General features: G+C 45.1%; 1 protein-coding gene across 1 annotated transcript; it reads right to left on the bottom strand.

Annotated features, from left to right (window-relative positions):
* Positions 1-13,717: 13,717 nt before the first annotated feature.
* LOC117049812 (uncharacterized protein K02A2.6-like) lies at positions 13,718-24,467 on the bottom strand. The gene is made up of 3 exons (XM_033154784.1): positions 20,405-24,467; positions 17,759-17,843; positions 13,718-13,865 (listed from the first exon to the last, which is right to left on the bottom strand). Exons 1-3 carry the CDS (start codon positions 24,465-24,467, stop codon positions 13,718-13,720), a joined length of 4,296 nt encoding a protein of 1,431 aa, XP_033010675.1.
* Positions 24,468-26,428: the final 1,961 nt, after the last annotated feature.

Here is a 26,428-nt window from a genome sequence, read left to right as displayed (position 1 = left end):
ACAGAATAATACAAGAAGTTGCTTTGGAGACAAAGGCTATTTATACCAGCTGGAAAGATGAAGTTCTAAAAGACCCACCTAAATGCTAGAGTTTAAAGTAATCCACTATCCATAGTTTTGGGACCACCACCAAGAAGATCCTGTCTCTTGCACATGCCAATCAAACTGAACGTAACAGAAGCAGATATGCTGCAGATACATGATTACTTTCCTTAAAGTGGTAATTAAGATTTCTCATTCATCTATCTGCAAATGGAGGATTGACTTAACAAATCAATTCTGTATAAACTAGTATTCTGTGACCAGACAACATCAGATGATTGGCTCCATAGTAGTCTGGGATGAAGCTCACTAAAAGAGCTTTAATAACTGGCAGCCAGCAAGTAAATGTTAGGTTCAAGTGCTAACAAAAATTTTCCCGAGGAAGATTCTGGTGAGGAACATACCAATGCAAGAGTCACAACTAGAAAAAGCAGCATGCCCATTACTAAAGCAAATTTATTCGAGTTGTGAGCCATAGCTCATAGTCAGCCTTTGAAAAGTTTGAGAGTGAAGTCAAATACCTGAAGGCAGCCCTGTTTAGGGAAGTTTTTAATCTGTGGTATTTTAATGTATTTTAATGTTTGTTGGAAGCCGCCTAGAGTGGCTGGGGAGACCAGTGCAATATTCAAGTGTCCATTTCAGCTCCCAAATAGCCATGAGGAGCTGAAGCATAAAAACCTCAGGGCTATGCTCTGCAAAGTCCAGCCTTGCAACTGGACCAACCTGGGCACTTTTTACAAGCAACGTGAAAGTTCACGGAAACCAACAACAATACAACAGACTCCACTGCAGTGGGCTTTGATTTGACGTTCTGTTGTGAATACCATCTACTGATTCGCATGAGCAAGATTGTACACTGCATCGTTGATTGTTCTATGCCCCTGTGCTTGAGTGTTATATGTTTAAATAATTTGAAGTTAATTAAGAGTATTGGCTTGGAACTAAATCAGGAAACTTACACATCTGTGCTCGCATCCTGGAACAGAGGTGACTTTAAAAGTGCCTCAAGCAATGTACTTTAGTTTATACCCTATTTAAAAGTGTGTGTGTGTTTCCTTTGCTTAATGGGCAGGGATATAGCTTTCAGAAAACTTGTTTGAGTTCTAATTCATGCTTTAAAAAACCCATTACAATTAAATTTTTATCTAAACATTCCTATTTTCTGGGAGATCTTGTCCAGTGTTCCAAATACTAAAACCTCAAACTTTAGGTGAATAAAATGTGGGATGCCAATTGACAACAGCTTGAGTTCCCTCTAAATCTCCAGTGCCTTCAGCATGATATTTTAGCTTTGTATTAAAATTGGCTTCACTGGAGTGCTCTCAGGGTAGGTGGACGATTTCTTACCCTTTGTTTGAATCAGACATGTTATGATTTAAATCCACACTGCAAATTGACTTTGATCACACCTTTCAGATGCCTTTCCCCTACGCAACTTACTGATGTCAGCACCCGCCAGAGATTTGGCTAAAACAAGCAAAAAATATCCAGTATGAGTTTGTAAATATTAGGCAAATTCATATTTAACATGGGATAAATAAATACCGTATAACACATGTCATGTTTTCATAATTTCTTGGAAAATTTATAATTACTCTAAGAAACTAATGAGAATAGTTGCCGTCTGTACAATGGATCTTTAAACTCATAGCAATTACTGTGATATAACACCATATAAGTATGGTGCAGATTCAACATCTGACTCTAGTACAGAATAAGTACATATTAGCAAGAATAAAATAAATAATAATAGTTTTCTGTAATATTTATTGTCATTCCTATTACAAATATAATGGAAATGATTAAGCCATTGCTGCAGGATAGTTTTAACTCATGCAACAACTTGATAAGGATGGTACATCTCCATGCACGCATTTTCCAAAATACACTGACTCACGTGATTAAGGAACACCAATTGAAAGTGGTCTACGAATATACAATCGCCTTCTCTACCTCTGTGTTCTATGTATTCCTCTAATTAACCTTCTATTCCAACCCAGAATCTCCAATTCTGTTGCTTATTATTATTTATTAGAGAGATTTATACCCTGCCTTTCAAACAAGTTGTCTGGAGGGCTTATAAAGTTGGAAACTACAATAACAAGGCAACAATCCAATACAAAAATGCATGCAAAACTCCACTCTCACCTCGTTTCTCTAGCTGCCTGCCTCATCACAGTGAAATGCCTTCCACCCCAACATCTCTTTGCCTTTTATCTGTCTCAGTGTAGGAATAATAAAAAACAGGTCCCCCACCATAAGAATATAAGCACACGAGAAGAGCCCGGTTGGATCAGCATCCTGTTTTCACAAAGGCCCACAAGCAAGAGCTGACGGCCACTTTCCAAGGCTAAACCACCTTGATTAGCCCTGCCTGCTCCCTTCCTTTTGGCTTCTTTTCCTTCAATTACAGCTTGTGAGAGCAGGACCCGTTTTCCATTTCCATGACTGATTGCTACAGGAGCAATATTAGGCAGTCACCCTCACTACACTCTTTAGATGTCTGCTAAAAACTTTTTTATTTCAAAAAAACCCTCTCCAAGTATATAAACTAGCATTGGGGCTTTTACGTTTTGTTGGTTTTACATGTGTATTATTGATAATTGTTTTATATACACCACTTAGAGCTTTTTTATTATAAAAAAGCAGTTTACAAATTTTCCCAAAGAAACAACAAAACAAAAAAAATTAATCATTGTATCTTATTGCACTGGCTCCAAGGGATGGGAGAAGAGGGCATGGTATTGCAATGGTTCCACCCTTACCTGCAGGGTCAGGGGTTTTTCTGCTCAACCCCCTGGAAGATGGTCCATGAGGTCCTGTTCTTCCCCCAGTGCTATTCAACATCTAAACAAAGCTACTGAGCAAGTTCTTTAGGAGCTCCATGCCACCAATATGCAGCTGGCACTGTTCCATTTTTCTCATCGTCATTGGAGCGGTGTCTGGTTGCTGTGATGGGATGGATGAGGGTGGATAAATTGGAACTGCATCCCAATAAGGCAGAGATGCTGTAGTTTGGTGGTTCCTGGGTCCAGGAATTAGGAAGATGGGATTTTGCTTGTTCCTTGCAGGAACAAGCAGGTGTGTAGTCTGGGGATCCTCAGTGAGAACACCTTGTTACTGGAAACACAAGTTTATTCAACAGGACAGTGTTGCTTTCTCCAGCTCCAGCTTGGCCACAGTACTGCAAACACTGATAATAGCTCATCTGGGTTACTCGAATGCTTAGGGCTGCCCTTGAAGACAACTCAGAAATTGCAGCTGGTGCAAAATGCACCAGCCAGCTTTTCTTTTGAGCAAAAACAGGTTGATAATACTCATGTTTTTGGAAGATGAAGGAAGAGAAATTAAGCCTGACATTTGCTTGGAAGGAGGAGTGAATCATCCCTTTGCCCACACAGGTAGACTTTAGGTAATCTTATTACCTGGTGCTCTAGGAGGAGGACACAGGAGTGAGTATGTGCTGGTGAAACAAAGCAATCCTTGTCTTAGTCTTGCACTTCTCTTAATTTCCCCTTTCCAGCCCACAGCTATTCCAGAGAGAGGAGAGAAGGTAGATACTGGAGGTGGTCTTCGGTGCTAGTAATACTCAGAGTAGATTCATTGGAGTTAATGGGCATGAGTAATTAAGGTTCATGAATTTCAATGGGTCCACTCCAAGTAGGACTTAATAGAATAGAACCCTAGGTCCCTATCACCCCATAATCAGACTGACCCGTCCACCCAGGCACTCAACTCAAAATCCACAGGTATTCATCTTTCATTTCCATTAAAGCTCTCTTTGGATGCTGCTTGGTTATATCCCATTGGGAGACTGCTGTTTTACAGGATTGCTTCTAGGTCTGTGGTTTTAATGCTGCTTATTGCCATTGCCACAACATTGCAGAATAAGATTCCAACTTGCAATAAACCATTTCTGGATTCCTTCCAGCAGTGAGCAACAACAAAAGAAGGAATGGGAGGAAAGAGCCAGTGCTGATCTGGCGGCAGCCAGTGGTCCCTCAGTGGCACTGATCTGACTAGTATTTCATGTAAGGATGAAATATGGCATTTCCAAAAATAACACTTAAGAACTCCCTTGGTGGCTGTTAAGAAGGCACAATAGAACTCTGCAGAGATCTGTCCATTCCCCCAACATAGGATATGCAGAGCCACATCTATATTTTTCATTCTAAATGTCCCTATGCCTGCTTACAGTTTAGTGCCACATACTGGTTCACTGCAATGCTAAATATCCAAATAACCGAGGAGGAAGCCAAAGGATTTAGCTAATCAGATCAATGTTTGCATTTAGGGGAATTCTCCATAATGATAGTCTGTACAATGGAAAAGGGCTACATGCAATTACACAAGGGTTCGGGTCCAGAGCTGGTCAAGAAAGTAGGGGTGAGGGTGAGATCATCTACACCAGTGGTTCTCAAACTATGCACTTTGTGGGACAGAATTTATGCCATTTAGTCGAAAGGTGGCCTGTCACCCTTCAATGGATTCATTTCAACTGAAGATTAGGCTTCCTATGCATTTGAAGGTTCTGCCCCTCAAATTTTCATAAGTTAAAAGTGTTTGCTAAAATTTACCTCATGAGTATGAATGATACTTGAGCTGCAGAACCTTTCCAGAGACAATTTGTTTTTCTTATGCAAAATGTAATTGTGCGTAAAGTAGTTTTAGTTTGGTTGAATTTTATGAGAATGTAATGTTTTCATGGGATCAAAAATTCAAGTGCTTATGAAAACTCAAGCAGAACAGAGCAGAGATGTTATGATTTGGTGTTGCTGTTGTGGATGGGATTCATCAATCTGTCCACTTACTCTGTTTGCATAAAGGAAGATTTTCATAAAGGGCCTCTAAGCTTAACCTTTCATAGCATGGCTTGAACACGTAGGTGGCTGTTGATATGCTTTAGTTATATATACAAGATGCCACATGTGTAAAGAAAACCCTACATTAAAAAAAATTACATCTTCATCAACTCCTAGGAAGACTTTGGCAAAATGCCTAACCTCTACCTTGGCCTTGGTAATGAAGTCAATATGTATTAATCAGGTCAGCCTGCCAAAAAAGTGTACAGTACTTCCTTGTCCTCCTCATCACTATTGAGAAAACAAAGCAAGACAAACAGATCTTCACTGAGCTTTAATTGTGAACAGAAATGCACCCTGAGATGGCAGTCTGGAATCACCCACCCAATTTACTGATGGGTAAATGTCTGAAAACAGGTTTGCCAATGAAACTAGTTTACTTACCCCAATCACTGACTATAAAAACAAGATGCTGGTAGCTCATAAACAGAAGTGTAAACCAGCAGGAAAGCAGAGTTTCTTCTTTACTTTAAGCACTGGAGTTGGCAAGGAGACAAATTGACACTGGGGAACGAAAGCAATTCCTGGTTCCTTTACAGTCCACCAATTTGTTAGCATTCAGTTCAGAAAGAATCAGACATGTTCAGGAGGTGCACGCATGGAAATCATCAAATGCAATAGGGCAAGTTAAGCTTGCTGCCATACGTGGGGGTCTATGAACTGAGGCTTTGGGCTTTTATGATCTAGGAAAACTGACTGCACAGAGAGCTTGTTCTGATTAGCAATTTGCTCAGCTATATCAAAATATATAATGGTTCCTACATTCCAGAGTGCTGGTGAGGAATTCCAGTTTCTATGAAACAAACATATACAACCTTTATAGATGCCTGTTTAGGACCCTTTGGCTCAGTACAGATGTGATGCTCTCTCTCTCTTCATCATGGTTAAGTGGCTAGAAGTGGACCGTGGAAACTTGTACAGTGGTATCTCGGGTTTTAAATGCTTCAGGTTACAAACACTTCAGGTTACAAACTCCGCTAACCCGGAAGTAGTACCTTGGGTTGCGAACTTTGCCCCAGGATGAGAACACGGTGGCAGCAGGAGGCCCCATTAGTGAAAGCGCGCCTCAGGTTAAGAATGGTTTCAGGTTAAGAACGGACCTCCGGAATTAAGTTCGCAACCCGAGGTACCACTGTACTCCCTCCCAACCCCCTCTCTCATACAAATTTCTCCCCCCTATCCTAACAGCATTAATTATGGCAGAGCATTACATCTGCAATAATAGCGACAAATGTTTTAGAATAATCAGGGTTAGTTTAACAGGGTCTGAAGCTTGTTTGGTATCCCTGTTAAAGCTGATCCTGGCTAAGGTGAACCCCTTACAATGTGGTGTTTCATCTGCACTGGCTCCAATCTTGCTCAGCAATGGCAAGAAAAGAGACAGTTTGCCTGGGCCCACTCCCAGTTTTGGAGCCATAGTCAAGAGTACAACAGCGGTGAATTGGGGTTTATTTATTTATTTTATATTACTTTGATTTCCAGGGCAGTTTGCAACATATCCATGCAACAATGTTTATGAAATCTGCAACAACTGCCCTGAGCTCCTTTGAGAAGACAGGTGGGATATAAATGCAATCAAATATACAGGCAGGCAGATTTATTTATTATTTCATAAAATTTATACACTGCTTGACTCAGGATGACTGCAACGTGTTATATGTAGGGCTGCCTCTGAAGACGGTTTGGAAAATTCAGCTAGTGCAGAATTCAGCAGCCAGGTTGCTCACCGGAGCAAGATGGTTTGAGCATATTACACTGATCCTGGTCCAGCTGCAATGGCTACCGATTAGTTTCCGGGCCCAATTCAAAGTGCTAGTTTTGACTTATAGAGCCTTAAATGGCTCAGGACCGCAATACCTCAAGGACCGTCTCTTCCCATATGAACCTACCCAGACCCTGAGATCATCTTCTGAGGCCCTCCTTCGTGTGCCTCCTCCTTGAGAGGTCTGGAGGGTGACAACACGAGAACGGGCCTTCTCTGCAGTGGCTCCCTGTCTGTGGAATGCTCTCCCCAGGGAAGATCACCTGGCACCTTCATTTTACACCTTTAGGCACCAGGCAAAAACGTTCCTTTTTAACCAGGCCTTTTGCTGACCTAATCAACATCCTATACCCTTTAAAATGTGGATCTTTTTTGGGGAAGTGTTACTGGATTGTTGTTTTGATTTTGATTTTATATATTGTAATCTTTTCTGTGAACCACCCTGAGACCTCCAGGTATAGGGTGGTTTATAAATTCAATGAATGAATGAATGGGGGGGGGGTTGTTGTTTGTTGTTTTGCAGAAACCACCTCCAAGCAGTTTACAAAAAAGATAGATGTTAAAAGGAGCAACTGTAATAAAGCACATAAAGTTTACAAGCTTGGGAAAATAACAACGTGGCCCATAAAAAAATATTGGCACCAGCCTCCCTTGGGACAGAATTTCCCAAGGCAAGTGAAACACTTGTGGAGGCCCCCTGTTCCATTGCCACTCACACACCTCACTCGGTGGCATTGGCAGGAACACTCAGAGGAGAGCACCTGACGAAAATCTTTGTTTATGTATGGGGAGGCTGGTGTGAGGTACCAAGCCATGTTAAGACTTGAAAAAGTTATTTTTAAAGGACTTTAAATTCATGTTTCAAACATATTGGTGTGTTTTTTACAAAAAAGTTGGCTGGAGCAAGAGGAGGAGTAATATAATACACTGGACCATTGTTAATAGAATGACCGGATAATATTTACACTTTGGAAGCTCTGATGAATCATCTTTAATGCACTAATTAAAACTCTTTTCAAAGTTTTGAAGCGGAAAGGGAAATGAAAAGAAAGCTCGTTGTTTCTGAGTGCGTCAAGGATCAAAGTCCTCTTTTCTAAATATAAAACCGTTATTCCCGCTTACCCCAGTGCAGGTTCCAGTAACAGCAGCTGGAAGAGTCATGGCAGATCTGCATCTCTGAGCACCTCCACATCAACGCCATCTCCCATCACCTCTACTAGGCTCTTGTTTACATCAGCCTCCACCATCCCGGTGCCCTCCAGATGTTTGAATTCAGCTCCAAAACATATATTCTATATTTAGAGTGAAGGGCACCATGATGGCGAAGCCTGGCTTGCATTAACACTAGCTCAGGGTAGCCCTGACTAGCCTCAGGGTAGGTCATACCCTGTGGGTCTAAGGAGAAGTGGGGGTGGTCACAGAGCCAGGTTTCCAGAGATCTGCCTGGATTAGTTTTATAGGATACTCTTGGTTTCCCAGCAGCCTCTGCTTCTCCAGTGCCCACACTCATTTTTCTCCTCCCGCTAGGAACTCTCCAGAGGCCTTTTCTCAACAGCCATATTGCTCGCCTTTCCAAGCAACTAATCTTCCTCCCCCCTCCACAGTCACCTCATTGCAACGTCAAAGTATCCTTGTCACTTTTTTGCTTTTTCATCTTTCCTATTAAAGCACAGCAACCTTGTTGCAAGCATGCTTGCTCTTATAACTGTATTGATACTCTAGTCTGCTGCTTCCTGTGAACTCTGGCCCTGCTCTAGGACAATGCACAACCGCTGCAATGCACCTGAAGGCTCCTCACCTAAGAGATGGTAAGCACTCAGATATTGGCAGAAGGAAGAACAGGGTGGGCCGTCCAGTCCAAGCCCTGTTTAAAGTCTGGTCTGAGGAACAGAGAGGTGCAGGGGGCTTGTAGCAGCCCATCAGCGGTTAGCACCTGGGTTGTAGACTTAGCAGCCCCACAGGTCACCTTGTTGCAGCCCTCCACAGCATAACCAAAGACAACAAAAATCTGCTTCAAATACCACACCAAGTCTCTAGGGAGACAGTCAACACACTAGCAGAGCCCACTCAGCTCTCTGGCTTCATCTGCACTTATACATTTAGAGCAGTACCATATCACTTTAAACAGTAATGGTTTCTCCCTCAAAGAATTGTGGGAACTGTAGTTTGTTAAGGGTGCTGAGAGTTAGTCAGGAGACTAATAGCCCTCTCACAAAGTTACAATTTCCAGAGATCCCTGGGGGAAGAGAGATTGACTGTTAAAACTGAGAACTGTAACTGTATCAGGGGAATAGGGGTCTCTTAACAACTCTCAGCACCTTTGAAAAAACTACAATTCCAGGCCTGGATAGCTCAGCTGGTTAGAGTGTGATGCTGATAATGCCAAGGTTGCAGGTTCGATACCCGTATAGAACAGCCGCATATTCCGGCATTGCAGGGGGTTGAACTAAATGATCCTCAGGGTCCCTTCCAACTCTACAATTCTATGAAATGGCTATCTATGAAACATATTTTTTGGGGGAAGCTATGGACGCTTCAGGGGGTATAATAGTACCTTAAACGTTTAGTGCAGTTGGGGGGCTCTCTTTCTCACCCAAATTGCAGACTGATGTTATTTCTGCACAAAAGTATCTTCCTCCATCTGGCTAGAAGGGGAACTCTGGATGAGTCATCTCATAGACAGACAGACAGACAGACAGACAGACAGACAGGCTAATCCAAGCCCCTAGCGAGCAGCAGCAGAGTTCAAAATACAGCTTTCCCACTAAGAAAGGTACGCAGATGCCACTGCCTTAGTTTAGCATAGCCTCATTTTGCTTCCAGACTGATAGGTACTCAACCGCCCAAATGTGCTTTCAGAGGGAATGTTTGAGTACATGGCTGAAAATTTGTGATGCGACTGGCTGGAAAAATCAAAGCAATGCATAAATCACTGGAGCAACAGGGGAAAGTAGGAGGAAACAGAAAGAAATAATGAGTTGTCCTGAGGACAAAAACTTGTCTTCTGTCAGTGGAGGGCACCCACCTACAGCCATGCTGGCTTATGAATCTCTAGGCAGAATAAGCTTTATTTTTAACCTCTCCTCCAGTTTCCTGAGAACTAGAAACTTGCATTTTAATTTTGAAAATGAAATCAAAGAGTTTTGAAATTCAGATTTCAAAAATAAACACCCACCCACCCAGTAATTTCCATGAGAGGACACCAGGACCCCCCTCAAAAAAGGGCTGTGATGGCCTTGTAGTTACCTAAAAAAAAAAAATCTGGATATTGTACTGAAACCCAGGATGCTTTGAGGGCTTTGTTTATGGAAGAGGAGGCTTTGATCGCCTTTGAGAGTGTTGTTACGCCGTTTGCCTCTTACTTTGTTTGACTAACTGAACTTTAAGGTATTTTCAGAGCCCAAACATCTGACCCTTGTGAAACTTGCCCAGTTCTATCAGCTGTGCTTGGCTCAGTGGGTGTCCCTCTCCCTACATTAAAGTGCTTTGTGGTTCTTTGAAGACAGGCATCTCTGTCAAAAGAAAGCCAGTTCCATTGTATTGTTCGCAGGAACCACAGTGCCTCAGCCTCATACATTGCTCAGCTAAGTAGCTTTTTTTCCTCCTTTCCTTTCCAATCCAATCCTCTCCTTTCCCTTTCTCCTCTCTTTAAAGCAGCAGCAACAGCAGCAGCAGCAGCCTGCACGCTTGAAAGTTCTGCGGTTTAGTTTGGAGTTCATTCATCCCTACAGAGAGAACTTGTTCTGCCAACCTCTACATACATGTCAGCCTAAATAGCAACAGATGTACTGTACCTTGGATGTATAAAATTTTCATAAAATATAACAAATGCTGTTTTTCCACTTGGGATGAGTCATTAACCATATGCTTGCGATATTGCTGCTTTTTGCTTCCCTTTCCTTTTTCGTAATGCAAAAGTCTAACACAGACAGTATGGACTAAATTCGGCACAGGGAGAGGGCGCTTGCAAGAGGAGAAGGGGAGAACCCTCCCGCTTTCTCCACTCCTTAGCAAAACCTTATAGCCCACATTCCCATCCCCAGCAGGAATAGGGAGCAGAAACATAGGGGTTACCAGAGTCGTGGTAGTCTCTGGTCACAGCTGGCTACCAGAGTGATGTCCATGAATAAAAACTCTCAATCCATGGTTATGACACCACATCGCTCACTGAGGACTTGGGGTATCTTTATTATGACGGAGCATTCATCTCCGACACCCTACTAAGGGCGTCTCCAGACTGCCACTGTTTTGCAGGAAGGATTTCAGCACCTATTGGATATTTAAGTTATTGCTTTTTTATTATTTATTAAATTTGTATACCGCCCTTCAACCACCACAAGGTGATTCACAGCATAAAAATACAAAATGAGAACATAAAATAATAAATCAAAAACAGACCACCTCCCACAAACAAAATTTAAAAGCCACAGAATGTTAATTAGTCAAAGACCTGGCAATAAGAGCAAAGTGGTCCACCATGAAGCCTGGAAGCTGCATGCAGCCCCTGAGGCCATTTCTGGCAGCCCTAGACAACATTCAGGACTTCTTAAAATGGTGTGTGTGTGTGTGTGTGTGTGTGAGAGAGAGAGAGAGAGAGAGAGAGAGAGAGAGAGAGAGAGAGAGAGAGAGAGAGAAAGCGTGGCCCACTTGTTCTGAGAGGTTGGACCACCCTAGATTAGATTAAACTTTCCAATACATTTACACCATCACTTTCCTTATCACAAAAAGACTTCCCGGTCAACTATAATTGCATGTTGCATGTCTTGAATTTGCCAGAATGCCACCCAAAAAGGGCCACAGCCCAGAAGCAATCTAAGCCTAACTGCTTCATCTGGTGTGCTGAGACCACAGGCTGGATCCAGCCAGGCCACACCAGCAATTCTCCATTCCTGCTCTAGGTATGCCTCTGAGCACCAGTCACTGGGAGGCAACAACTGGTGAGGGGTATCGTCTGCATGACCTGTTTCTTAGGGGCATCTGGTTGGTTGCTGTGGGGAACAGGATGCTGGACTTGATGGGCCTTTGGTCTGACCCAGAACCCAGCCCCTTCCCTTGCAAAAGCCCCTCTCAGCAAATGAGTGCTTTTATGCAAAGTGTACTCAGGGCTCCCCCACCTCCACCCACCCACCCCTCAATTTTGTGCTTCGATACGTACTGTGGCTGTGCCTCAGGCAAACGCACCTGAGCGTTCCCACTGAGACAGCGCACCTCTACGTGGCTGTCAATATGAACCATCTCAGCATCAATCCGCTTGACTTGTTACCTTTAAAGCAGAGTCTTTAATTAAAATGCTTTGAGGTAATTAGGCATTTGAAGGGTAGTTGCCTGTGTTATTCTGAGAAGGCAAGAGGTGTCAAGGATACGTTTCAGCACTTCATTTGCAAAAGTAATTCCTCCAGAATCCTTTATCATCAGACAGAAAACATAATTTACCCATGTATTTCCTGACTTGACTACAACACAGTTTTAGGGCCTGAATCAGTTCATACATGATTGTGGGTGGTGGGTAAGGGTGGAGCAGAAGGTCCCCCCCCCCAAGTAGGAAGGGAAGACAGGAAAGTCTTGTGGTGCAAGCAGAACTCCATTTGTATCGCTCAGGATCCAAGGTGATGGCTGCAGACATGGATGGCCTTCATTTCAGACCAATTTATTGCACAGTAAACTGGTGTGTTGCAAAAGAGGACCAGGTGGGCCTGTTTGATATGAAGCATATGGTGGTGCACTTATGTGAGGAGTTTCAACGAGCAGCAAACTTACTAGATTCAGTCTCCATTTCCCACTAGCTGCCGGGAAGAGGTTGCTCTTTTCCACATGGGCAATCTGCATATTAGGCTTATGTCAAACCATTCAAACATAGAATTATAGAGCTGGAACGGACCACAAGGATCATCTAGTCTAACCCCCTGCGATGCAGGAATCTTTTGCCTAACATGGAGCTCGAACCCATGACCTTGGGATGAACAGTCTCATTCAAACACCTGCTTTGACACAAACAAAATAGAATCATAGAATCATAGACTGGAGACAGCTTTTAAGGCCATTTTGTCCATGTGTGATGAACCTCAGTCAAAGGGGCTGTATGTGGCCCTCCAAGCGTCTCTCTTTATGGCCCTCATGACTCTCTTGAAGCCACACACCCTCCCTAAGCAACATCCATTTCTGGCCCTGGTCTGAACCGTCCTTGAGTGCTTTTGCCTGAATGGAAAAGGTCTATGAATGCTGATAACGCTTTCTGCTTGTCTGGATTTAGAACTTAAAGGGGTGTGTGAGTCTCACTTACAAAGGTAACGTTTACATTTGTTGCCCACTGGCACACGGCTCTCAGAAGGTTGCCCTTGGGCTGACAAAGGTTTCCCAGTCCTGAGCTAGTCCAGTCCTCTGCTCAGCACAGCAAATGTAGAGCTGGAGCATCACCAACAGACAGGTGTCCTACCTGTGCTTGAAACCCGCAGTGAGGAACTGGCTCCTACCACACACACACACACAAACACACACTGACTGCTGCCACCACCCTCCTTGGTGATAAGTTCCATTGTCAATCTTCTCTTACCATTAAGAAGTTTCTCCTAATGTTCGACTGAAATCTACCCTCTTGAATTATGCAAGCTGATGTGCAGCACGTTTCGGCCACCATTCATGAATATGAATTATTGTCAGCAATGGAATTATTCTTCTATTGAAGAGGCTGAAAAGTTCATTGTTGCCTGCCTTAGTTTCTGCATTTGTTTTTATGAGTCTTGCACTGAGTGATTATCACTCTGACAATGAAGAACAAACTGTCATGGTCCCTTGCTGCCTGCAGCTTTTAATTTAAGCAGACAGCTAGGAACTTAGGATTCACAGCTTAAACAGATGGAAAGGCTCAAGCGAAGAGGTGCCGCTTGCAGATTCTTCTAAACGTGGCCTGTCTTAAGCTGAAACATATTTTTGTATGGAGAAGATTCCTGGAAGTGTTAGCTTGACTGTCTAGTGAGCTCTTGGGTAAAAGGCTTCAAGATTACCAGAAGACCAGCATATATGTGTAGCAGAAGGACTAGGTGTACATTTTGTTTTACTGCTCAACCTCCTTCACCAAGACATAACACTTCCATACAATCTCTACCTCAGTCCCACTTCTAGAGGCATCGTCAAACAAACAGCCCTTTTCTCCACACAGAGAGCCAGGTCTAAGAGGTGAACCACCTGGTCTATTGATCTGTCTGGACAACAATGGAAAGGATGATGTATTTATCAAGAGGTGAAGATAAACTAGACCATGTGGTACCCTCCTGATGTTTATCTCTGACCATTGGCCATGCCGACTACTGCCAATGGAAGTTGTTGTCCACAACACCTGCAGGACACCATGTTGACTATCCCTCTGCTAGGCAGATGGGCAATTCCACCTGATGTCCAGGAAGCAAACAGGGATAGTTGTGAATAGATGAGGCACATCTGAAAATCTGGAATTCTCAAAAGCTTCTTCCATAGCTACTTGGAGTGGTGGGCTTGTCCACTTTGCCTCTCCTTTCACATGTCCTAGCAGGTGGCGCTGTAGGTTAAACCACAGAGCCTAGGGCTTGCTGATCAGAAAGTTGGTGGTTCGAATCCCGGCAATGGGGTGAGCTCCCATTGCTCAGTCCCTGCTCCTGCCCACCTAGCAGTTCAAAAGCACATCAAAAGTGCAAGCAGATGAATAGGTACCGCTCCAGCGGGAAGGTGAATGGCGTTTCTGTGCGCTGCTCTGGTTTGCCAGAAGCAGCTTTGTCATGCTGGCCACATGACCCGGAAGCTGTACGCTGGCTCCCTCGGCCATTAACGCAAGATGAGCGCCGCAACCCCAGAGTCGGACACGACTGGACCTAATGGTCAGGGGTCCCTTTACCTTTACCTTTAGGCTAAAACTAAGCACGGAAAATTCAGTTGATCTTCTTCATTGTCCCACTTTCTTCTTCTTCTGTGTCAAATTCTAGTCTTCTCTGTAAAGTTAGGGTCTAAGGTTATCAGGTGAAGTCTGTATAATTGGATATCCTAACTCTGAAATTTATGCACAGAACATTATACGACCTTAGGAAAAAAATGTTTGTTTGTTTACTGTTTTAATGTGTTGAACTTAGTGCCAATGGTATTGTTTCAAAATGAATGCATATTTGTTGAACTCATCTTGTGTACAGTTAAAATAGGTGACTAATCTTTTTTCTTTTTTTACACTTTCACACTGGCACACACCTAGGACATACACACAGCCCCTCCATATCTCATCCATGCTTATCAAATGATCCATGTGATAACCGAGGAGGTTACTTGCACCAGGGAGCTTGGCTGACAGAGACATTTAAACCTCTCCACCTATTGCAGCACTGTGTGTGGGTTTGTTTTCTATTTTGGCACTGACACTCTAATCTGTGGAGTCACAGGGGAGGGGGAACAAAAACAACAACAACTCTGTACACAGTGTGCTTGCTGCATTCTTATATTAACACCAGTTTTACCATTAAGCATCCTTGCCTATCTCTAGCTCAGTTATGGGGAATCTATTGGACTTCAGTTCCCATCAGCCTCAGCCAGCAATGGCCAGGGATTGTTGGAGAAGTCCAACAACATTTTCTGGACTGACACATTTTCCCCTTCCTGCTGTACGCCTATTTCTTAAGATCTTCTCCTGATGCTGATGATCTTCACTAGGTGCCTCCTGGTGGTACACTATTACATAGCAAACTGAAGGGCCTTTTCAGTCTGGCCACAAAATGCTATAATATATTCTCCTTGTGGCAACATTACAACCTTTCAGGTGCCCAGCGAAAATATAAGTAGGCATTTTCTTGTAAATTATTGTTACGTTTGCTTTTATCTGTTCTTTTATTGTTGTTTCTACTAAGATACAAATTCTTGTACACAGTCATGGAATCCCAAACAGAATGAAGGAGTGAAATATATGAATGTTTTAAATAAATAATGGGATACGACATTCAGAGTGCAAGAGGCACAATGCTTGGGAAACTGGTAAGAAACGTATTTCAGTTTCTCTACAGCACTGAATGCAAGGGCTGTGATCAAGCTGCCCCATAAAACAAGTACAGTATTTGGCACACATTGCCAATGGGCTGCCATGCAGCTATTGGAAATGTTCCAAGTGTTAGTGTTGTAAGCAACACCAGCAAAGGGATATTGGATCCCCAGCAGTTGTCATGCAAAATTATTCTCAATCCATTTCATTCTCATGAGTACCATCGTCCTCCACCTCACCTTCACAAGAGGCAGGGGCAGAAGAATGACAAGACAAAACTCTTTTCTGACAGAAGAAGACCTTCTTAAGAGAAGGAGATATGTCAGAACAACACAACCTGGCTGAAATAATGTTCAGGCGAGGAAGAACACCACAAAGCACTAAGAAGCAGAGAAACCTTGTTGAGAATGCCACAGACATTAAAACACACACAGGCAGCAAGGGGAGAGCAGGCTATGTGTGTTTGGCAGGGAAGGTAGACCTGCAAGTCCTTTCCACTCTGGGCTCGGCATCAGCTTAAATTCAAACCAGGCGTGAGGAATATGAGTCTTTGTGAGAGCTGTTGTCCATACTGTGCTGAACAGAAAGGAAACCTGAGCTGGTCTAGGGCCTGGCCTGAGAGCTTTGAAGTGATTTCTCTTGGTAAGGAAATCATTTCCTTTGTCTGTGCATGTTCAGAAAAAATGCCTCATCAAAGAAATGGTTCCCACCAGGCAATTCACATTGTAATTACTTTACACAAAAGAGTGCATGTTTTCTATTCCTGGAAATAGGGGGGGGGGGAGAGCATCAAAATATGTCGTACATATTACAAGCACAAACTGACTCACTTAATAGGTGACAGTAAGTTTGGGGTTAGACTAAATGGGTTTGGGGGTCCTCTCCAAACCTGTGATTTTATATCTTCTGTAAAATGGGATTTCTGCAAAGAAAGGGGGACTGCTAAAACGGCCAAACCACTTTCTTTGTTAAGTAAATGGCCCTTGCCAGGTGGGTTAAATATTGGCTTTGTTATGTTAGCTTTGGCCCAAGTGTTGCCATAGAAACTAAACAGCTGAAGATGCTTCTAGAAGCCTAGCTGAAATGAGAAGACCTTTCTCAATTGATTTGGATGAAGGAGATGGCATCAAGGTGTGTGTCTGAAGGGGAACAGAAGGAACATCAGGCTTGAGGTAAGAACAAGAATTATACAGAGGCCAGATTTTATCTCTGTGAGAACCCAAAATTGTAGCTTTAGTGCCCCCCAAAGTCTAATGAGGGAACAAGATTTGTTGGAGTATTAATGCTAGGCTCCTCCTATCTTATGCTCAGTCTGTATGTGTGTGTATGTGTAAACAAACAAACAAACCACAACCCAACAGTGACATTCCTTCAAAGCAAACCAAAATACGTACTGGGATCCCTGCGAAAATGTACTGTTCAGAGATTGGGGGCTTGTAACAATATGCTATTTACTGAAACTATTTGTATGCCGCATGTATTTTCATATGCATTTTTATAATAAATGCCTACTATACTCATACCACATTTCACATTTCCTAAAGTAAGAACACATAACTCTTTTATAAATACGATGCCTATATTACCGTTGATGTGCATTTTTGCATGTAAATCTTGCATATAAATCTTGCAGGCTTGCTTTATTTAGTTACTTTTTGTTTATTTAAAAAGCACTTGACAACGTATGAGCAGCTCAGACAGAAGTGATTGCTGAATACAGGAGGCAGCCGGATATGGGGAAAGCTTGATCCAGTCAGAAGTACAAAATTTTGTGTATAAATCTATTCAAAACAGGTTCCTCCTGCTTGCCTGCCCTGGACATTAATAGCTTCATTTGCTTCAACATGACTCAGAAAAGTGCAACTTTGCCTTTTTTTAGGGTGGAAGGACAGCTTCTTCAACTCCTTCTAGGCCACCAAAGAGTAGGCAGGACCCTTCCTAGGGTGTCACAACCCCAAACATTTTGGGAGGACAATTTGGGGCTCCTCTCCACCATCCCATCAACCCTGTTGCTCACCCCGTCACCCCCTCCCTACCACCAACCCCTTTCTCGCCTGCCTGCTCACTGCCGCAACCTGCTCACTCACCCCCTCCCCTCTCTCTTACCTTTGTCTGCTGTCTTCTGCCTTCAGCTCCGCATCCTCAGGAGATGCCGTGTGATCCAGAGCGGCCTGGGGAAGATTGCTGCAGCCTGCACAGCATCGAGAGACACCACAGCAGCCACAGCATGGAAGCCAAAATGGGACATCCAGGATTGTGTCCTGAACCCCTGGCCTACCTGGTGACTGGACAAGTCAGTAGGTCAAAGTCTGGGAGTCAATCTATGCAAGCAGGGCCGAAAGTCCAGGAAACACAGCCCCAGGGTCAGTCCAAGTAAGCCAAGTCTAAAGTCCAGCAGTCAGGCTACAGTCCAGAGTCAAACCTAAAGCACAGTCCCCTAGAGATCCAGGAGTATCCAAGCCAAAATCCATCTACATTGGCTGTTGAGCAGACACAGTGCCCCAGCTCTGCTTCCCTTGTGCATTTTGCCTGCTGATTGCAGCATCTGGGTTTGATGAGGCATGTGACCCTCACCTGTTCCAGCTGAGGAATCACACACTTCCTCTCAGAGCTAACGAGCCCCACCTGGCCAACTAGAGAGCTGGGCTGTGGGCCCTTCCCTGCCTCAGCTTCCTAGAACACCCCTCCTGCTGCTCCCTACGCCTCAGAGCATGCCATGTTCATGGAGACAGGGGTCCCTCTGGCTTTAGGGTCCTGCTGCTCTGGGTCCTGTGCAATGACCCCCACCCCCTTACCATCTTCTGTCAACCTATGAGTACTTCCTTCCCCAGTTTACCCCGATGTGTCCCAGTCCTGGTTATACCCCTCCCCGGGATCCTCTTCCTCCTTCCCATCGTCCTGCCACTTTGTGACAGATTGGGATCAGAAGCTGGGGCAAATTGTGTCAATCTGGGATGTCCCAGTTAAATTGGGACATTTGGGGGTTATGGGGTGTCCCATGTTTACTCTGTATACAATCCTGTATTTGAAGGGATGTCTGGTTCAAATACAGTTTAAAGGTAAGGAGCCCTTTGCTGATGTGTGGTGTTAGAGGCATCTCCCTGCAAGTATAGTTCTTGATAGCGCTCTGCCTATTGCTGCCGTCCGTGATTATCTCTCCAGACAAGGTTTACAGCGGTGCATTTTCTTGACTTATGGTCCAGAGGCTGTCTCTGTATACATTTCTTCCAGTAGCACCTTAGAGACCAACTAAGTTTGTTCTTGGTATGAGCTTTCATGTGCATGCACACGAAAGCTCATACCAAGAACAAAATTAGTTGGTCTCTAAGGTGCTACTGGAAGGATTTTTTAAATTTTTTATTTTGTTTTGACTATGGCAGACCAACATGGCTACCTACCTGTATCTGTATACATTTGTTGCCACTGTCAGCAGTGAGTTGAATGCTGTGACACAGCTTTAGCCTGTAGACCAGGGGTTGTCAACCTGGTCCCTACCGCCCACTAGTGGGCGTTTCAGGATTCTAGGTGGGCGGTAGGGGGTTCTATGGCACAAGCTGAATCCTCCTTTCATCGAGGCAGTTTGGTTAAGTGGGCTCTTTCACAACCATTTAATTGTGGTTTCAGCCACTAGGGGAATAACATGTAAAATGTGTGCCACACCCTTGTCTCCCTGAACACAATTTTGATTTTGAAAGCGTAAGAAGATCCACAATGTAGTGTCACTGTTGGGTTTCGCTTCAGCGTTTTTATTGCATCCCAATTTCCAGCTTATTCTGTGAGATTCACAAAAAAGATACACAACACCACGTGCTCATATGATAACATTATTATTTAATAATAAAACACTAATGCTAACTGATGAAATCTATTTTTCACTTTTTGTCCTGTTTGGCCTGATTTATTAATAATTTGTGTTCTGTCATGGAAACAGGCTTTCTGTTACTTGCACTGTGCCCTGAAATTGTTTTAACAGCAGCTTATATTTTACTATTGGGTGACTTTTAGGAGCCATTGCAGAGCACAATGCCATCTCCATATCTGTAGTTCAGAGATGTCAGAAGGACACCCAAATTCTTCATAGAGTAGGATGGATTTCCACTGCAGTATTTAAGAGATTTTTTCAAGACTGGCCTTCTTCACATAATAATCCTGGGCAGTTAAAATGACTAATATGCTGCTGTTGTTAGTGGATGTCTTCTGGGTTACCAAGGCAGCCTGAGATTGGCATAAGGTGCGAACAGGACCGTGGCTGATAAAAGTTGTGGCAGCAACAGCAGCAGACTAAGCTATTCATGCTTTCTGCTTCTTTTAAAGAGAAAACAGTCATTTGGTTCATAGCGTTTGAACTTGAGGAGAGGTGGGGATTTTAATTATTGCTGCAAATGGGTCACACATCTTCATTCATTAAATTAAAGGAAAGCGCTATGTTATAAAGTGAGTCCAGCCAGTGATAGAATAGTAACACATTTATTCATGGCAGCAAGCAAGTAAAAGACACTCACAAACACAAACCCTGCTGCTATATATAGGCACTTGGGCTAGCATAGCCAACCCAGGTGAAACTAATTAAAAGCAATCACTACCTCCTTTAACTATTTCCTGGCTGCTCTGTTACAGTGCTGTGCCTGCAATTCAGTACACAACACCCCTCCCCTCTTAGCCAAGAACAACCCGATTGTGGATAAAAACAACAACATCGAGCATGACACACACAATGAAACACTTGGCCCCCATCCCCCCGTACCAACCCACAGTCAAAGTCCTTCAGATATCGCGGACGGGTTCGCACCCTCTGAGACCGTCTGAGCTCGGACTCCCGGGGGCTGCCCCCCGCCTGGGTCTCTTCAACTTCTAGCCGTGGCTCGGTTCCCCTCTCAGCCTCTACCGGCCCGGCCTCACTGTCTCCCATTTGGACTTCAACTGCCTCAGGGGGATGGGTGACTGCTGGTTCTCTGTTGACCTGCCCTGGCAATTGCTCCACTTCCCTTGTGGACAATTCATCCTCCTGGACGGGCCACCGCTGCCGTAGTTGGTCGACATGGCGACGAAGACTACCTGTGCCGTCTGCCTCAACCTCGTATGACACAGGGCCAGTTGGCCTGGAAACTGTGGCTGGAATCCATGCAGGGCCGGACCCATAGTTCTTAGTATAAACAGGGTCCCCCTGTTGGAAAATACGAGGTGCCTTGATAGCCTCCTGCGGCCGATCCGCCGCACGATCCGGATGCAGTCTATCTAAGCGAGTCGTCAGGCGCCTCCTCATCAGTAACTCTGCTGGGCTCCTCCCAGTTGTTGAGTGTGGTGTTACATGCTGTGATAGTAAAAAGGATGAGAGTCGCTGGTGCCAATCTCCGTAGACTATCCGCCGCAGCGCGTCCTTAGTGGTGCGCACCATTCTTTCTGCTTGACCATTTGTAGACGGGTGGAATGGGGCCGAGGTGACATGGCGGATTCCATTAACGTCCATAAAATCCTTGAACTCAGTTGATGTAAACTGTGCCCCATTATCTGACACGAGAGTGTCAGGCAGCCCGTGGGTCACAAACAAGGCTCTCAGGTTCCGTATAACAACACCTGAGGTCATGCGGGTCACTGGTATAACCTCCAGCCATTTGGAGTGTGAATCTACCACAATCAAGAATGTCTGGCCCTGAAATGGCCCTGCAAAGTCCACATGTAAACGTGACCATGGCTCCTTGGTAACTTCCCATGGGTGCACCGGGGCTTGAGGCATTGCTGGCCTTGATTCTTGGCACGGACAACACTTCCGCACCCATTCTTCGATGGCCTCATCCATTTTCGGCCACCACACGTAGCTGCGAGCCAATGCCTTCATTCTTACAATTCCCGGATGACCCTCGTGCAGTGCTTCCAACACTCGCTGTCGCAGCTTTGGGGGGATCACAACCCGGCTCCCCCACAATAGACACCCTTTATGAGCTGACAGTTCATCTCGCCGGGACTCGTATGGCCGGAATTCCTCTGTGACCTTGCCCTCCGGCCACCCCCTCCACACCCAGTCCAAAACACGCGCCAAAGTGCGATCTTTGGCTGAAAAAGCAGCCACATCTGCAACACTAACAGGGGGTTGCGGCAGGTCTTCCAAGGACATAACGCCATAAGCCGGTGATGGATCCTCAGCCGGCTCTGGCAATGGCAACCGACTGAGGGCGTCTGCATGGCCCAGGGCTTTACCCGCTCGATGCACCAGTTCATACGTGTAGGCTGACAAAAACATGGCCCACCGCAACATGCGGGCTGACAAGATCTGCGGTGTTTGACGGTCTGGCGCAAACAACCCTAGCAGCGGCTTGTGGTCAGTCACAAGCTCGAACGGGCGCCCATAAACATAATCATGGAACTTTTTTACTCCTGCGACCAATGCCAGAGCCTCCCGGTCAATTTGAGCATAGTTCCTCTCGGCCAACGACAAAGTTCGAGAAAAATAAGCAATGGGAGCCTCCCGCCCATCCGGTAACCGGTGGCTCAGCACGGCTCCAATCCCGTAAGGAGATGCATCACAAGCCAACGACAAAGGCAGATCTTCACGGAAATGGGTAAGAACACTATCGGACGAAAGTAAGTCCTTTACTGCGGCGAAAGCAGCAGCTTCCCGCTGCCCCCACTTCCAAGTTCCCCGGTCATCAAGCAGACGATGTAGTGGTTCCGCGATAGACGCCTTATGTGGAAGGAAGGCATGATAAAAATTGAGAAGCCCCAAGAACGACTGCAGCTCTTTCTTTGACTGTGGGGCTGGCGCACTCCTGATGGCAGTAACTTTCGCAGAAGTAGGATGGATACCCTTGGCGTCAACCAGGAACCCCAGGAACTCTACTTGGGGAACTCCCAAGAAGCACTTCTCCCGCTTAACCTTAAGGCCAGCTTTTGCAAGGCGGGCCAGAACTTCACGGAGGCGGGAAATCAGTTCCTCTGAGGACACCCCGGCGACTAGTATATCATCAAAATAGGGAATTACCCCAGGGATTCCCTTAAGTAGTCGCTCCATCAGTCCCTGAAAAATTCCTGGGGCCACGCTGACCCCAAACTGCAAACGCTTAACTCGAAATGCTCCCCGGTGAGTAACAATTGTCTGCGCCTCCGCTGTGGCGTCGTCTACCGGGAGCTGTTGGTAGGCCTGCGCCAGGTCTAATTTTGCAAAAATCTGCCCCCCTGCCAGGGACGCGAGCACGTGGCTTACCACTGGCACCGGGTAGGCATTTTGCTGCAGTGCCTTATTCAGAGTGCACTTGTAATCCGCGCAGATCCGTACTGCGCCGTTTGCCTTCAAAGGGCACACGATTGGAGTCTCCCAGCGGGCATGCGAGACGGGCTCCAGCACCCCCTGCTCCACAAGCTTGTCCAACTCTTCATCGATCCTCGGCTTCAATGCAAAGGGCACACGGCGCGGCTTCAGTCGGATAGGGCAAACAGCCGGGTCCAGATCGAAGGACACCGGCGGCCCTGTGTATCGTCCCAATTGTCCGTCAAAAACAGCTGCGAACTCCTGGCACAATGCCTCAAAAGAAGACGGTGCCGACTCTATTCTGTGGGCCCCCTCTAGGCGGATGCCGAAGGCCTCAAACCAATCACGCCCCAATAAGTCCGGCCGCCGGCCCCCTGCAACCACAATTCGCAATTTGCCTTTAAATTTTCTGTGCTGGACGCGAAAATCCCCAACACCTAGGACAGGCACCGGATTCTGATTAAAGTCTCTTAAAAAGAAATCCAGGGGACGAAGACAATCGCGGCCCGCTTTGGGGCAAAACCTGCGGAAAGTGGGCTCTGAAACAATCGTGAACCCCGACCCAGAGTCCACTTCCAGTTCACAGGGCACCCCCTCTATGCGAACCACTTTCGTGATCCTTGGTGGTGGCCGTACACTATCACTTTGGGGCTGAATACGGGTCGAAGAACACTGACCCACAATCTCAGGCTCTGAGCCCCAGCACCTCAGTCTCTCTCTTGAACGATCTCCAGTCTCTCGATCTCTCTCCACTCTATCTCGCAGCACTCGGTTTCCAGCCCGACAGACTCGGGCAATATGGCCCATCCTCTTACACTTCCGACACTGGGCGTTGCGGAACCTGCAAAACCGTCGCTCGTGTGCTTTTCCGCAACTGTCACAGCTCTTGGGGGACGACTGGGCCAGCAGTCGGCGATGATCAAGCTGTCGACTTCCTTGCTGCCGGCGGGAGGACTGAAACACCTTCAATGCTCCCCCCGTTACCTCGTCCGACACGCCTTCCTCTGTGTCAGTCTCCACCGCATGCACACCAGTCGCCTGTCCACCACGGAGCTCTCGAACTGTGCGGTCTGCCCCCTCCCGGGAGATGACAAAGTCATAAGCTTCCTGGAAGGTCAAAGACTTCTTGGCAACCAATTCCCTCTGCAGCCTCTCCAGATCGTGGAACTCACAACAGCGGGTGAGTTCCCTCAAGGCAGCCACAAACGATGACGCCGACTCTCCACTCTGCTGGTACCGCTGGTAAAACATCTGCCGGCAGGCCAATTGTGAAGGCGCCGGCTCAAAATGGTTGCCAAGCACCGCAGTCAATTCCTCAAAAGTCTTTGACTCAAGTGTGGCCGGGGAGATAAGGTTCTTTGCTAATTTAAAAGTAGCCTTTCCGCACACACTGAGGAATGTATCCCTTCGCTCCTCAGCACTGGTAATTCTATTAGCACGGAGGTAAAACTTAAGTCTGTCACAATAATCACTCCATTCTCCTGGCTCATTGACATTAAATTCCTCAATTGAGCCACGTGTTGCCATATTGCCAGCCGATCCCTCCCGGGCGTTGCTGTTGGTCTCTGTCATGGCGGCAGTTCACTGGCTAGATCCCATCCTCGTCGCCAGTGTTATAAAGTGAGTCCAGCCAGTGATAGAATAGTAACACATTTATTCATGGCAGCAAGCAAGTAAAAGACACTCACAAACACAAACCCTGCTGCTATATATAGGCACTTGGGCTAGCATAGCCAACCCAGGTGAAACTAATTAAAAGCAATCACTATCTCCTTTAACTATTTCCTGGCTGCTCTGTTACAGTGCTGTGCCTGCAATTCAGTACACAACACGCTACCTCACAGAATCATAGAATTGTATAGTTGGAAGGGACCCGGGGGTCATTAAGTCCAGCCCTCTGCAATGCAGGTATCTCAAATAAAGCAGCAATGACTGCTGGATATCCAACCTTTGCTTAAAAACCTCCAAGGAAGGAGAGTCCACCACCTTCTGAGGGAATCTATTCCTGCCTCATGCAAGTCATGCCAGAAGATGTGCAATGGGGCCACCCTGCAGCCCTACAAACTCAACACAGCCATCAACCTCCAATTGGACACTGTTCCTCTGTTCCTTGTAGCATTTTATTGTTCAGAATTTAGCTCATGCTGTTCCTAGTATTCAGATTTAAAAAAAAAAAATCACTTGGCCATGATGTGACTGAAAGGTGACAGGAGGCGGCTAGGAGTCTGACAATCTGCACAGCATCCTCCCCTTATACCATAGAGGCTGCTTGTACCAGACAAAAACTAGTAGCGATTTCTCACAGTTGTCAAAGGCCAGCCACTGCATTTCATGTAACAGACAAAAAGGTCTTCACACCATTGCATTCTGTATAACAGGAGTATTCTGTTTCCCTATCTCTCTGCTACGAAATTATTTTAATGGACCCTGTCAAACTTTGTTTCCTAATAACTATGTCTTAATTTATCTCAAGAGAAAGAACAGCATATAACCTCTCACAAATGACTAAAAATATTTGCCCTCAGGGCCAGCTCAAGACATTTTGCTCCCTGAGGCAAAGGACATTACCACTTTAAATGGCCATGGATTCCCTCAAAGAATCCTGGGAACTGTAGTTTTTTAACAGTGGTAAGAGTTGTTAGCAGACTCCTGTTCCCTTCACAGACCGACAATGCTAGGGTGGTTTAATAATCAATCCCTCTTCCCAGGGAACTCTAGGAACCGTAGATCAGTGAAGAGAATAAGAGGGTCTCCTAACTACTCTCAGCACTGTTAATAAACTAACTTCCCAATATTCTTTGGGGGGAAGCCATGATTGTTTAAAGTGGCATGGGACTGCATTAAATGTCAAGTGCATATGGGGTCTTTCTGTCTCTTGACTGCCAATATCTGCCTCACTTCCACACTACACATTGTATTGCTAAGCACCATGCAGATGGAAGTATGAGACAATTTCAGCACCCCATTGTTCACACATTAGCAGATAAAAAGGAGTACGAACCACATGCTATTTTAGCTCATCTCATAAAATGTGAACAAGTTCTTTCTTAGCCCCCTTCAATATTCTTCTACAATTACAACTTGTGTAACATTTTCAATAAGAAACTGAGATTAGATTACAGTTCTGGAAAGTAGAGCATTGGCCCTTTTAAAAATGTCTGTTATTAACAGCCATGCCAAATTAATTATATGTCCCTAAAACTGAGATTATTTTTGTACTGGGAAACAGTAATATCTCTCTGCCCCCTCTCTTTGTTTGGCAAGTGTAAAGACTTCTTTCAATCAAGCATTTCCAGTGCAGTGCAGTTAGGGATATAATTGAATAGGTTGTAAAATGTACAGTATGTAGCATTTGGAGGCCAGTTCTGCTAGGGTTTTTCTTCAAGAAGCCTGGGTTACTGCACTGCATCTTAACTGTCAAGCTATTTTTTTCCTTGCTAGGTTTCATTTTGTGTTATTTCTTCACCTTTTGGAGACCCCTTACCTCTCCCCTCTTAAATCTACACTCACCACCGAGCAGACATAATCCAAGA

The sequence above is a fragment of the Lacerta agilis genome, chromosome 7 (assembly GCF_009819535.1).
Source record: "Lacerta agilis isolate rLacAgi1 chromosome 7, rLacAgi1.pri, whole genome shotgun sequence".
NCBI lineage: Eukaryota > Metazoa > Chordata > Lepidosauria > Squamata > Lacertidae > Lacerta > Lacerta agilis.
The sequence above is the reverse complement of the archived record's forward strand: the minus strand, read 5'-3'. Positions and strand labels throughout refer to the sequence as shown.